Source organism: Pantherophis guttatus, chromosome 2, assembly GCF_059756535.1.
Source record: "Pantherophis guttatus breed Tessera chromosome 2, ASM5975653v1, whole genome shotgun sequence".
Lineage (NCBI taxonomy): Eukaryota > Metazoa > Chordata > Lepidosauria > Squamata > Colubridae > Pantherophis > Pantherophis guttatus.
Window position 1 is genome coordinate 288,327,875 of NC_142064.1, and position 13,666 is coordinate 288,341,540.

The 13,666-nt window shown below is 41.3% G+C and overlaps 1 protein-coding gene across 2 annotated transcripts; it reads right to left on the reverse strand.

Moving 5' to 3' along the window:
* Nucleotides 1-1,193: 1,193 nt before the first annotated feature.
* On the reverse strand, nucleotides 1,194-8,110 carry LOC148116081 (uncharacterized). 2 transcript variants are annotated; one of them, XM_087884868.1, is made up of 4 exons: nucleotides 7,996-8,110; nucleotides 6,939-7,006; nucleotides 5,195-5,327; nucleotides 1,194-4,059 (listed from the first exon to the last, which is right to left on the reverse strand). In XM_087884868.1, exons 3-4 carry the CDS (start codon nucleotides 5,226-5,228, stop codon nucleotides 1,931-1,933), a joined length of 2,163 nt encoding a protein of 720 aa, XP_087740994.1. In that variant the 5' UTR covers nucleotides 5,229-5,327; nucleotides 6,939-7,006; nucleotides 7,996-8,110; the 3' UTR covers nucleotides 1,194-1,930. The 2 variants fall into 2 exon arrangements, with proteins under 2 accessions (XP_087740994.1, XP_087740995.1); XM_087884869.1 differs by lacking the exons at nucleotides 5,195-5,327; nucleotides 7,996-8,110 and having other exon boundaries at nucleotides 6,939-7,004.
* Nucleotides 8,111-13,666: the final 5,556 nt, after the last annotated feature.

Consider the following 13,666-nt stretch of genomic DNA (forward strand, 5'->3'; position numbering starts at 1 on the left):
CGCCTCGCAGTTCTGAGGAATTCACACCTCAGTCAAAACACATCCTAGCAGCCCAAAGTCAAGGCCATCTCCACGGAGACCCACAAAAGCAGGAGTGATTTCTACGACCAGAAATTGCTTAGTTGGGGAATGACTGGTGACACACCTTGGGGCAAGGGGGCAACAGGGTCAGAGGTAAGGCGTGAATTGGGTGAAGTCAGAATTGGCTTCACTTAGTTCGTGTGGACATGGTGCTCCTAATAAAACAACTGGATTTTTCTTGCTTTGGGCTCCTGCTTTTATTTGTGCATCAGTCGGAACCCTGACACTTAGATTATTAAAAGAGTTATTTTCTTGGAATTCACTCCAACTGGAAGCTAGATAAACATAAAGATGATTTTCAATACTGATATGAAATAGTGTTGGCCACCTTCAAATGACTGTAACATCAAAAATCCACACTTCAGAAAACATTTGTGCCCATTGTTTGTGTTTCCACTGGTAATTTTATCTTGAGTTTCCAGCACAGACTCAGCAAAACTCTTCCTAGTTCAATATACAGAAATAGGAAATACATAGATTTCACCACCTAAATCTGGAATCTAAATGGATTTGCACCAAAATGGAAAACTAAATCATTTTCCCAAACCACACATTTATATGACTTTTCCCCTAAAGCCCTTTTCACATTCCATGAACTTGAACAGTTCCTCTCCTGTGTGGGATCAGTGATAAAAAGGAGAAGCTACCCTACGACATATTGGCTGCACATTACAAAGTGACAAATGGATGACTATGGCAGATCTGAAGTAAGCATTTCAAGACAGAGTGGCATGGGGGGGGGGAGCAAGTGGTGAAATCCAATTTTTTTTACTATCGGTTTTGTGGGCGTGGTGCTGCTTGGTGGGCATGGCAGGGGAAGGATATTGCAAAATCTCCATTCCCATCCCACTCTGGGGACAGGCAGAGGTGGTATTTGCCAGTTCTCTGAACTACTCAAAATTTCCACTACCGGTTCTCCAGAACCTGTCAGAACCTGCTGGATTTCACCCCGGGGGAATCTATAGAGGAGCCAAAGGTCTGACATGACTGAATGATTGCCAATGACAATTCATAAGGAAACTTCAGTAGCATAAAACGTATTCCTGTAATTCATATTTAGCTATAAATGTCCCATAACATGCCTGGAGTTTGATACCAAAGCCCTCAAACAGTAAACTTTTATAGATTTTTTTTATTTGGAGATTTAATTTATTTATTTATTTGATTTTTATACCGCCCTTCTCCAACAGGACTCAGGGTGGTGAACAGCCGAGATAAAACATAACATATAAAATTTAAAAGCAGTTTAAAAGACATTAAATAATTTCGGCCCTCAATTTAAAACAACCCAGTTAAAACCAATTTCAAAATTTTGGGCCAATTTTGGGCCTTCTCTGTCATGATCAGATGGAAAATAGGCTAAATATGGAAAAAAAAATTCCTCTTATTCAGGTAAAATAGAAGTGTCGAAGATCAAATAACAGTAACTTCAAACATCCATTTTTCATAATGAAAACACCACATGACCATTGTTTGCTTGTTGTTGGTAAATTAAGCTCACCGGGGATGACATATTTTAAGGTTAGACTTAAAAAAAACTTCCTTCCCAAATTTAAGTCTAAGTAAAAAATACTTGCATTTCAACAACTAAGCCTACAGGTTGCATGGATTCTTCTTCAAATGAATGTGTATATGGAAAATTCAGTCATCGTTCCTCCTAAAGCATTTTTTTTTAATTTCAAAAATTTATAAGTCTTTTTCATGTGGATCTTGTTATAGGAATTAAAATGATTGCTCTAAGAAAAGGTATTTCTGCATTTTATGCAGTTATATGGCTTCTCCTGTGTGGGTCCTTCAATAGGATATAAGGTTTTTGTTCTTAGTAAAACTCTTTTCACACTCAATGAATTTATAACGCTTTTCTCATGTGGATCCTTTTGTGGGAGTTAAGATAACTATTTGTTATAAAATCCTTACCACACTCCATGCATTTATATGGCTTCTCCCCTGTATGAATCCTACTATGATAAATAAGTTGACTATTCGTAGTAAAGCCCTTTCCACACTCAGTGCACTTATGTGGCTTTTCCCCTGTGTGGATCATTTTATGGATGGTAAGAGACCACCCTTTAGTGAAGGTCTTTCCACATTCCATGCAGCTATAGGGCTTCTGCCCTGTATGAACCTTATTATGGTAAGTAAGTTGACTGTTACTAATAAAATCCTTACCGCACTCCATGCATGTATATGGCTTCTTTCCTGTATGAACCTTATTATGGCAAATAAGTTGACTATTCCTAGTAAAACTCTTTCCACACTCCATGCACGTATATGGCTTTTCCCCTGTATGAACCTTATTATGGCAAGTAAGTTGACTGTTACTAATAAAACTCTTTCCACACTCCATGCATTTATATGGCTTTTCCCCTGTATGAACCTTACTATGCCAATTAAGTTGCCTGTTCCTAGTAAAACTCTTTCCACACTCCATGCATGTATATGGCTTCTCCCCTGTATGAATCCTACTATGATAAATAAGTTGACTGTTCTTACTAAAGCTCTTTCCACACTCGGTGCACTTATATGGCTTCTCCCCTGTATGAATCCCGCTGTGATAAATAAGTTCACTGTTCTTACTAAAGCTCTTTTCACATTCGGTGCACTTATAGGGCTTCTCCCCTGTATGAATCCCGCTGTGATAAATAAGTTCACTGTTCTTACTAAAGCTCTTTTCACATTCGGTGCACTTATAGGGCTTCTCCCCTGTATGAATCCCGCTATGGTAAATAAGTTGACTGTTCTTACTAAAGCTCTTTTCACATTCGGTGCATTTATAACGCTTCTCCCCTATGTGGATGCTTTTATGGGAGTTAAGATTACTATTTGTAATAAAACCCTTACCACACGTCATGCAGGTATATAGCTTCTCCCCTGTATGAATCTTATTATGATAAATAAGTTGGCTCTTCCTGGTAAAACTCTTTCCACATTCCATGCAGCTATAGGGCTTCTCCCCTGTGTGGATCCTTTTGTGGGAGTTAAGATTACTGTTTCTAATAAAAGCTTTACCACACTCCTTGCACTTATATGGCTTCTCCCCTGTATGAATCCAACTATGGTGAATAAGTTGTCTGTTCATCCTAAAACTCTTTCCACACTCCATGCATTTATAGGGTTTCTCTCCTGTGTGGATCATTTTGTGGGAGTTAAGGTAACTGCGTGTAGTAAAATCTTTACCACACTCTGTGCATCTATATGGCTTCTCTCCTGTATGAATCCTACTATGGTAAGTAAGTGGCCTCTTGTTAGTGAAGCTCTTTCCACACTCCATGCATTTATAGGGCTTCTCTCCTGTATGAATCCTACTATGGTGAGTAAGTTGTCTGTTCTTACTAAAGCTCTTTCCACACTCGGTGCACTTATATGGCTTCTCCCCTGTATGAATCTGTTTATGAATAGTAAGAGATGAATTGTCACAGATCTTTCCACACTCCATGCATTTATAGGGCTTCTCTCCTGTGTGGATCCTCTTATGTCTTGTAAGTTGACTGTCCTTAGTAAAGCTTATGCCACGTTGCATGCATTGATATGTCTTCTTTCCTCTGCAGATCCTATCATGGGATATAATTTGCCTGCTCTGAACATAGGACTTTTCACAATACATCCATAGATTTTCTCCTGTGGGGATCCTTTTAAGGGATGTATAGGACCCATTTCTATGAGGAAGAGGCGAAGTCCATTTGAAATTTTTTTCATTTTTTCTATAATCTTCTCCTTTGGTTTGGCTTTGATAGTGTTCATTTACATCTAATTTGTCTTTCAATAGTTTTATACATTTGTTTTTTATTTTTTGTTGACCGGCCACAGAGCCTTTCATTGGTGCCTGAATGGAAAATGAACTTTTCCGATTCCAATTATTTGATTGGTTTCTCTCATGGCTTTTGACTACCATTTGAATTGCAGGGTTCTTTGTACTGTATTTATGACTCATCGTTTGGAATAGATCCTCGGAATCTTCGTTTTCCTCCCCATTATTACCTTCACAGGAAACAAAAAATGAAAATAACTTTAGGGAAAAACAACAAATTACAGGAACTTTGAATATAATGAAAAACAAGTTGTTTCAATTTATTTAGATGCTAAGAAAAACTTGATCTGGAGTTTCTTGATTAAAATTTTGGAGGATAAATTTAGTTTGGTACGGCAAGGGAAAAACCATAGGCTAAATATCAAATTATCCAAGATTCAAAGGAAAGGAAAGGATTTGGTCTGCCTGGTTCAAACTTGGACTTTTTAGTCTGCTCTATGGTTTGGATGAAAAATGGGAGTTGCTCAGAAATTAAAGAATTTTAGAACTAAAAGGGCATAGACATTTGGATGTTATGGATATTTGTGGTAGAATAAAATTAAGATTAAACTAAATTTTAAAAACCATGTTAGAAATGCCAGATTGAAAATATGAAACAGATACAAGACAAATGAAGGCGAACATATGTGTTCCAGGATAATGTTGTAAAAACAGGAAGAAACCCAGATTCTGCTCAGCTATTGCTTCATGGCTCTCAATACAAGGAGCATCTTACAGAAGAGAAGCAGAAGGCGAAGATAATGGGTAACATGTTCGGAGCCATCAGAATTTAACCAAGGAGAATACTAAATGAAATCAAGAGCAGCTGATGATAGAAGAATATAATTGTCGATCATTTTCACATTGTTATCAGAAAGATTCAAGGTGGGGAAAACGGGCCCAAGCTATTGAACAATATAAAATGGTATTTGAATCTTAGTGATGTGGAAAGAATGAATATATAATAGCTGAAAGCTATAAACAGATTAACAATGTATAATAAAACAGGCAAAAAAGTTTCATCATAATATGGTATACAGATGTAAGTGGCAAAATAAGTGATTGATGTTTACATGATGTTATAATCTAAGAGGGAACTTTTATAAAGTGATATACAATTGGTATAGATATTAGTATTTTTATTATACTTTTTTCTTATTCATTTATCACCTCACTGAATCGTCTTTATTTCCACTTCAAAAATTGTATTGTTTTTAATCTTATAAAATGTATTTTACAAAATGATAATTAAAACAGAAAGGGCTGATGTATTTATTTACAAAATTTCTTCCCAAACGTTCTGCCCAGGGAGAAGCAAACCCTTACTCAGAGAGGCCACATTCCTATGATTTTCCAGCATGACGTCCCAATGCAGCACTTTTTGCTGAGCATCCAGCTGACACCACTCCTCTTTGGAGAAATACACAGCCACCTCCTCAAAGAACACAAGACCTGCCTCCTCAAAGAACACAAAACAAACAGAACAGAAGTCAGGACAATTTACAAAGTCTACCCTATTAAGTCATCCCAAGCAAAGATATACACTTTTAGTGCTATTTACTGAAAGGAACCCAAGTCTCTCTGTCTGTCTGTCTATTCTCCATGCATTAATTCATCAACACTTTCAACATTTGAAGAAATCAACTGGCAGATGGACCTTGGGAATGCCACCAGTGAGCTGTGGTGGCACAGTGCTTAGAATACATTATTGCGGGCTGACTCTGCTGATTGGCAGGAGTTCAATCCTGATCGGCTTAAGGTTGACTAAGCCTTCCATTCTTTCAAAGTCAGTAAAATGAGGATCCAGATTGTTGAGAGCAATATGTTGACTCTATAAACCAGTTAAGTGTGTTATGTAAATCACTATAAAGTAGTATATAAGCCAAATGTTATGCTATAACTGACTCCAATACATCCTGGGTTTGCATAAAAAAATATTTAGAGTAGGTTTTGCATTTAATCGTGCTAACATGATGTATCCAATGAAGAAGTTCTTTGAGGAAGATTCTAGCCTTGGAGTTATGATTTGCTTGGGTTCGTTAGTCGGAACCGTGACACCTATCCATGATCAACACCTTCATAAAAATTCTGAGAGGCAGCCAGGAATTTATGTGGACTGCCATCAATATCCAGAGACACATAACCCTGTTTCTGCTTCTCCTCAGATTACAAGGAAGCCTCTACTTGTAGCCCAACCCATTGGCTGAAGAGGAGAAAACTGCCTGGGAAGAGCATTTTTACCCCATCCAAAGCTGGATCGTTTGGCCCCACAAGCCAGGCACAAATCGGAGAATTAGAAATTATTTTGCAGGCCAAAAGTGGCTTGATATGGCCCTCTATGTATTTTTACAGTCTGGTTTATCTTTAATTTTGTGTAATTACTTTTCCTATCACTGGTTATAAACAATGCTCTTTTAAAAATGGCAAAGTGATTCTGTTACTTATTATTCAGCAGGGTGGCACACTTCCATGTCAAAAATTATTACCGTATTTTTCAGGCTATAAAACACACTTTTTTGTCTCCCAAAAGGGGGCAAAAATGTCTCTGTTTCTTACAGACCGAATATTGCTGAAGCCCCGCCCACTCAACAGGCATTTTTTTTGCCTCAGAACATCCTTTTATCAGCCTTTTTAAGGCCCACTTTTTTGGCTTTTTGGGCCAGTTTTGGAGGCTTTTTTCAGCCCTTTTTCACAGCTTTTTAAGTTTGGCAGGTTTTTTGGGGAAAAACGGGCCAAAAAAGCCTTAAAAATGGGCCAAAAAAGCCTTGAAAGTGGGCCAAAAAACCTTGAAAATGGCCCCCCAAAAGCCTCAAATCCGGCCCACAAAAAGCCTTGAAATGGGCTGAAAAAAGCCTTGAAAAACGGGACAAAAAAGGCCCCCAAATGGGCCACAAAAGCCTCAAAAATGGGCCAGAAAAAGACCCAGAAACTTTTTTTTGTTCTTTTCTTATTCTAAATTTAGGTGGTCTAATAGTCAGGTGCGTCTTATAGTCCAAAAAATACGGTAATAGGATGATTCTTTACCAGATGCTAATACTGTGATACTTATTTTTTATTATCCTTTTCTTACTTTAGATTCAGATTCAACAACCGCTTCAGCTCCATCATAAGTAGGAGTCAACTTTCTTCCATTCTTCTCTGTGAGGGAGACAGAATTTTTAAATGGATAATTAATAAAATACCAAGTTTCTCCAAAAATAAGCCTTGGTCTTATATTTTTGGGGACTTTTTGGGGGGATTTTTTGGGAAGGAAGGAAGGAAGGAAAAATTCTCTTCTATTGAACCCTTCCAGACTTGGTTAACTAACTGGTTGAAGGAAGGGAGAGAAGGAGAGAGGGAGGAAGGCTTTTAGCTCGCTCAGTAACAGAGTCCCTGTATTGGTTTTGGGGGGGTGGGGGAGAGAGAGAGAGAGGGAGGGAGGAAGGAAGGAAGTCAGGCATTTTGGCAAATTCTTTTACACCTCTCTCCTTTCTCTGGATTTAAATCCTAGCATTGAATTTAGTGAGACTTACTTCCGAATAAACCAACTTTCCTCCCTGTATTTGGGGGGGTGGGGAGAGATAGAGGGAGGAAGGAAGGAAGTCAGGCATTTTGGCAAATTCTTTTACACCTCTCTCCTTTGACTGGATTTCTATTACATCCCTTCTAGCCAATTGGTTGGGGGCTAATTGTCACAGAGGGAGGAACACCCAGGACAAACCCTCTTTCTGCGAATGGGCCATGTCGAAGAGGCCGGTGGCCCATTCCCCACGGCAAATGACTGGAGGCGTGCCAGCTGAGGAGATATGTCTGGGGAGAATCGCCTGAGGAGAAACGACCAAGGAGAATGAAAAGTCAGAGACTACTAAAAGTCCCATTCCGGTGAGGGCACGGCTGCTGCCAGACACCAGCTACCCCTGGGCGCTCACTGCCTCCTTTGCTGGAAAACACTCCTCCCCTCCCTCCCGGGCTGATAACTGTCTTAACTGGGGCTTATTTTTCGAGTAGGAGGACCATGCTAAAAATCATACTAGGGCATATTTTCTACTTGGGTCTTATTTTAGGGGGGAAACGGTAACAGGTTGCATTCTACACAAGAAAAGACAGTGAATGTAAGATAGCTGGGATCTCTCTTTGAAATGGATTACCTCTTGAGATATTCTGAGTTGGATCTTCCTGAGAGTTCCCCCTGAAAAACAGCTCCTGAAGGGGTTTTGACAGATTCCTCTATGCCTTGGGATCTGTGATCTCCACAGTGAAGGACTTGAAATAGGAAGCAGGAGAAAGAAGAAAAATTATATTTCTTTTCTAACCACTCATAAGAAATATGAATAAAAGATTAGAGATTAATAAACTAGATAGGGTAAATGGAAATGAGAGAGAAGACAAAAAAGGAATAGAAACCCAGATTCCACCTTTGCAAATGGAAAAGGGGGAAGGAGGAGAAAAGGGGAAAAATGTTACTATATAAATGTACATTTATGATGATATGTGTGAAATCAATAAAATAGAAAAGAAATAGAAAAGAAAGTGTATATAAATAGAAAATCGGGGTTGCTCGGATACCACTTGGGAAAATATTGAATTGAAAATGAATACAACAATGGCGAGAGAATGGAAAGAGGAGTAGAGGGATAGATAGGAGGGGAGAAGAGAGGAAGGAGAGAGAGGAACAGAAGGGAAAAGGAGAGGAAGAAAGGGAGGGGAAATAAGAGTAGGAATGAAGATCAGAAAAGGAGGAAGAGGAGGAGTGGGGGAAAGGAAGGGGAAGGAGAGGAGGAAAGAAGGAAGAAGAAGAGGATAGAAAAAGGGAGGGAAGGGAAAGAGAGAAGGAGAGGAAGGATTGTTGTAAAATAAGGGTGATGGGATGGTAGAAGAGCAACCCCAAGTATACTCAAATTTATTAGGATGAAGAATGAACAAATGTGAAAGTTAAAAGGGAGTAAGTATGATTAACAATGGATAAGAGACAGTACATTTAAAACATGTTTATGAGAAATAAAGATTAAAAAAAGTTTCAAAACAAAAAAAAAGGAAAGAAGAAAAATTAACAGATATCACGCAACATGAAGTTGGTTCATGTTCTCTAAACACAACTTCAATGCCCCCAATATCCATCAGAGATCCTGGCATATAACAGAGAAAAAGCTGAGTCCAATTTCTCTTCAGGAATGGTTAATGGAACAATGTCCTACTAGAATTAGGGAAACATCTCCATGAAGACAGAAGTCTGGAAGGGAGGGGTGAAGAATGAAACACATTCTTTATTCCCTTCCGGACTCCCGAGACAAAGACCTCTTACCTGCAACTCAACCTGCTCCTTCTGCTCCTCTGCTTGGCTTAGGAGGAAGCCTTCCGCCAGGGCCACCGCCTGGGAACTGGTCTCTGCTCCACACTCCAGCATCCAGCTTTCCATCTCTGGGGGCAGAACGGCCAGGAACTGCTCCAGAACAACCAAATCCAGAATCTGAGCCTTGGTGTGCTTTTCTGGTCTCAGCCATTGCGTACAAAAGTTGTGGAGTCGGCTGCAAAGTCCTCGGGGACCTTCAGCCTCTTGGTATTGGAGGTTTCTGAACTTCCAGGACTGAACTTCAGAACGGATGATGGTTTCTTTTTCCAGGATCTTCTGATCAGTTCTTGCCCAGATCTTTCCACAGCTGCCAGACTCAACAGCCGAAGGGTCTTTGTCTGTTCCCTCACGGGGTAAAGGTTGTTTCTCCATTCCTTCCTCTGTCCTGTAATGCAATTCCAAACAGGTTTGAGGAATCCTGTGGATCTCCAAACACTTTTCAATTCGTAGGATAGTTTTGGTAACAATAGCACTTAGACTTATATGCCACCGGATAGTGCTTTACACCACTATTTTGTTTATGATGTGAAGGTGGTGGATTTAATCACTGAATCACACTTATCCCCATGGAAGGAAGTATCTTCCTGGTGAAGGATTGCGGTGGAATTGAGCAAATGGATCCTCTGGGTGTTTCTGTGACTATTTCTTGGTGTGGTGCAAAATATGTTTCCAGCTCATATTCCCAAACTTGGAATATAAAACAAATGAGCCTTGGAGCATTTTCTATTTCTTTATTCTCCCAAGAGAAGGCTAACTTTAAAAATTTAAGATCTACCTTTATAATCAGCTTTCCTACAATGTGCCAAACCCCAAAAAGGTTAACAAAGGGATGGAATACAGAATATTTATATATCTTCCTTATTGAGATACATTTCATTTAGAATCTGCCTCTCTCCTTGTATGTTTCTTGGGCTTGACCTGGAGCCATGGAAGAGAGATAAAGAGGAAATGTCAAAATGGCTTCTCCGCAAAAAAAAGAAGTTTGTCTTCGTGAGTTGCTTCAGTTAGAAAAGGAAGGAAAACCCCCAATATGGAATAATACTGAGTGAAAAGAATCTGGAAAGAACAACATTTTAACAATGCTATGAAGGTTGAGTTCAAATCAAATGACATGCCAAGGAAATGACCCTGGCTTAAAATGCTCCATTTCCAGTTTATAGGATTTACGTTTTAGGGACAAAGTCACACTATTACACAAAGGCAGCTTCACACAATTTGCCTTGAGCCCCAACTAGGAAACCAATCCCAAAGGCCAAGTTCACATAAAACACAGGGCTTGAAAGAATGTAAGATGATGTCTGATTCAGTCTCCCACATAAGACAGGTTGAATTGTGGAAGACCTGACTTGGCTTTGACTCCAGAGGGATTTCCTGCTTACATATATAAAATGGAAAACTTTCCAGAAACACGGAGTGATTCTTCCCCTTCCCCAAAGAAAAAGAAGAATATATTCCGTGCCACTGAGGAAAATTCAGGAGAATCGTTGTAGAGCAACTTCTATTAAAATACTAGACAAATACATTTAATATATGTTTTGGATTTCACTTTCCTAATCATTTATTCTAATGATCTCTATGGCCAGGTAGAAAGGTAAATGCCAGGTCACAAACAGCAATTGATATCATAAGTAAATATATGAACATTTGAACTTATACTAAGACTTTAGTCAGCAGAAACCCATTGTCCTCCTGGCCCCAAACTCCCGAAACCCAAATTAGCAAACCACCATCCAATATACGACTAATACCTGAATAAATAAACCACCTACACCTTAACTTGTTCTATTTTCATGCAATTCTTAGAAGCAGTGTGCCATTTTTTATAGACAAATCCTGTTATTTTTTCCAACTTCAAGTCCCAAACTTTAAAGTAGGCAATATGAAAAAGCCTATGAGGCACACAGTGCGAATGCTGCGTCTCAGCCCCACTTTTGCACCTCCAGCCCTGCAACCTTTCCCTTCTTTGTCTGCCAGCTTTGCGGTCGTGGGGAAAGGCTGGGAAGCATCACCCCACTTCCAGTCCTCGCACACGGGGCGCCGTCCTTGCACCCAGGGCCAGCAGGAGGACTTCGGGACAGCCTGCCCCTCCCCCCATGCAGAGGCTCCCCCAGGAAATGGCGGGAAACGAGCCTCCTCTTCGGGCGACCCCCACCTCTCTCCTTGGCTTCCCTCCCACCTGGCTCCCGCATGGGAAAAGGCGGCAGGGGAACATGGGACCACGGACTCCAACCCCGCAGGAAGACTTGGTTCCTCTCCACGCACCCCTCCAGCGCGGGACCCCTTTGCACGGGCACAGCCGCCACTCACGCAACTCGGGAGTCCCGTCGGGATCCCCGTCTCCGAAAAGGCTTCCCGGCAGCCTCTACAAAGGCCCCCTCCCCCTGCAAAGGCCCCGCCCCCCAGCCTCATAGCGGGGTTCCCGGGAGGGCAGAAAGGGCAGAGGCGCCTGCAGTCTCTTCCGACCAACGTCCCGGCCAACACGTGCCTTGTGCCCGCTGAAGAATCCGGCGCATGCTCAGTTCCCTCCTGAAGCTGAGCGCGCCCCCTGGTGGACTCTTGTGCGTAACGAGACCCTTCAAGGGCGGGAAAGAGAAGAGAGTCTGAGGGGATGAAAGTCTGAGAGGATGAGAGGGATAATGGGCAGGGGAGTAGGAACAATGGCTCTGTCAGAAGAGAAAGGCTTCGTCGTCTCCAAAGGCGGCACATGCTCCATCTGCTTCTCCTTCCTGTCCAAGAACCATCTGTGGAGATGGAGAAAAATCTCTCTGGAGGATCCGAACTCGCTTCCCTCAAGAACAGCCGCCCTGAAGGCTCTGCAGAGATTGGAGGAGGCCTCAAAAGGGGCCAAATCCTCTCAGAAGACAAGGACCAGGAGCCTCTCTGGGAAACACAACTTGTTGTGAACTTCGGACTGAAGTGGAGGAAGATGGGACACAGGCAGGGAAGTCACAATCAGGAAAATGGAGATTTCTGTCAGGTTTCATCTCTCTACTTCTGTATACATGCAGTTGCCCTTCTCAAATTCTTGGCTCTGGGTGCCTATAAATAACTGGAAAGACCGAGTGGCTGCTTGTGATAAAGGAAATAATGCTGGGGGGAAGTATATGATGAGAAAACCAATTCGAAAAAGGAGGAAAAGCTGAAACTTGTGGATGTTCTAGAGATTTTACCTCACAAGGGGGCTCCTTGGTAGAGAAACGAAGAGGGGAAAAATAGCATCTCATCTGTGACTGGAGAAAAGAGGGAATTATCAAATGAAGGAAGAAAAAATTGAACGGGAATATAAAGCTCAAATACCACGAAGGAAAAAAGTAGAGAAAAAATGTGTTGTGTGTCAGGGAATTTGCCTTGGGATAACTAAAGAATTGAAATGGTGGAGGACAAGCGGTGAAAAAGCTATTTCAAAGCAATGTTCTCTTCAGCCAATTTTTTCCCCTATCCAGATTCCTTCAAATCGCTGCCTATTTTTGTAGCTCTGCCTGTGCGGAAGGGGAGCCGGAGTTGCTGCTTGCACTTGGGAAGAGCCTGTTCAACCAGGCAGCACCACTTTTGCCCCCACAGCCCCTGCTTTTCCACAAAGGGCCGTGCATGTTTCTAGCCCCAGAAACCAGAGAAATCAGCTCTGGCGCTGGCATTCATCCTCCCATTGTTTGCTCATAAACATCCATGCCAATGTTCCACTTGTCTGGCGAATTGAATGACAGCTGTCGAATTCCAAAGGCTTCTATACCCACCCCGCTCCTTATCTGACAAGCAGGTACCAAAACAGAGACTGGCTAAGTGTTCATGAGAAAAGGAGATTAGAAAACGGCAAGCAGAAGGGAACTGTTGTATGGAGATTGGCAACTACGGCAGGTAGGCAAGAGGAATGTTGGTCAACTACCAGAACCAAAAGCTATGATGCGGAGTATATCTGTGGATTTTTGCCTGGAGCTGGGCCCCAATCAGAAAAGCATCGAAGCAGCCCTTCATCCCAACCAGTGTGAGGGTGGTATGGTACCTTATAGACTTTGGAACTTACATTGCGACTGAGTATAAAACACCTAATTACTTGGCAATACCAACTTGCATAATCTGGAAAGATGGCATTAACCCAGAGCAATAGCGTGTTGTTGAAGGGTTGTGCCACAATAAATCATTGTGTACAGATCTGCTATACTGTGGTATATCCAATCCTGGAAAGCAAAAGCCCCTCATGTTATCCATTTGATTTCTATGTCTGTAATGAGAAATGACAGCATTGCTTCCCTTTATTAACAGTCTCCAGTGAAGGGGACACTGCGGCTGTTGCAACCCTCCTCCCATGCCACACCAAAACTCTGCATCCAAATAGGAAAAGGTATAATACGGCCCCTACTTGAAAAGTCTTTTGCACAGGCATTTGAGAGGCTTTTTTTTATTCCTTTTTTGTGAGATAATTCTACATCCCGAATCTCTTTCCACGGTCTACATCACCATGTATGTGAGGA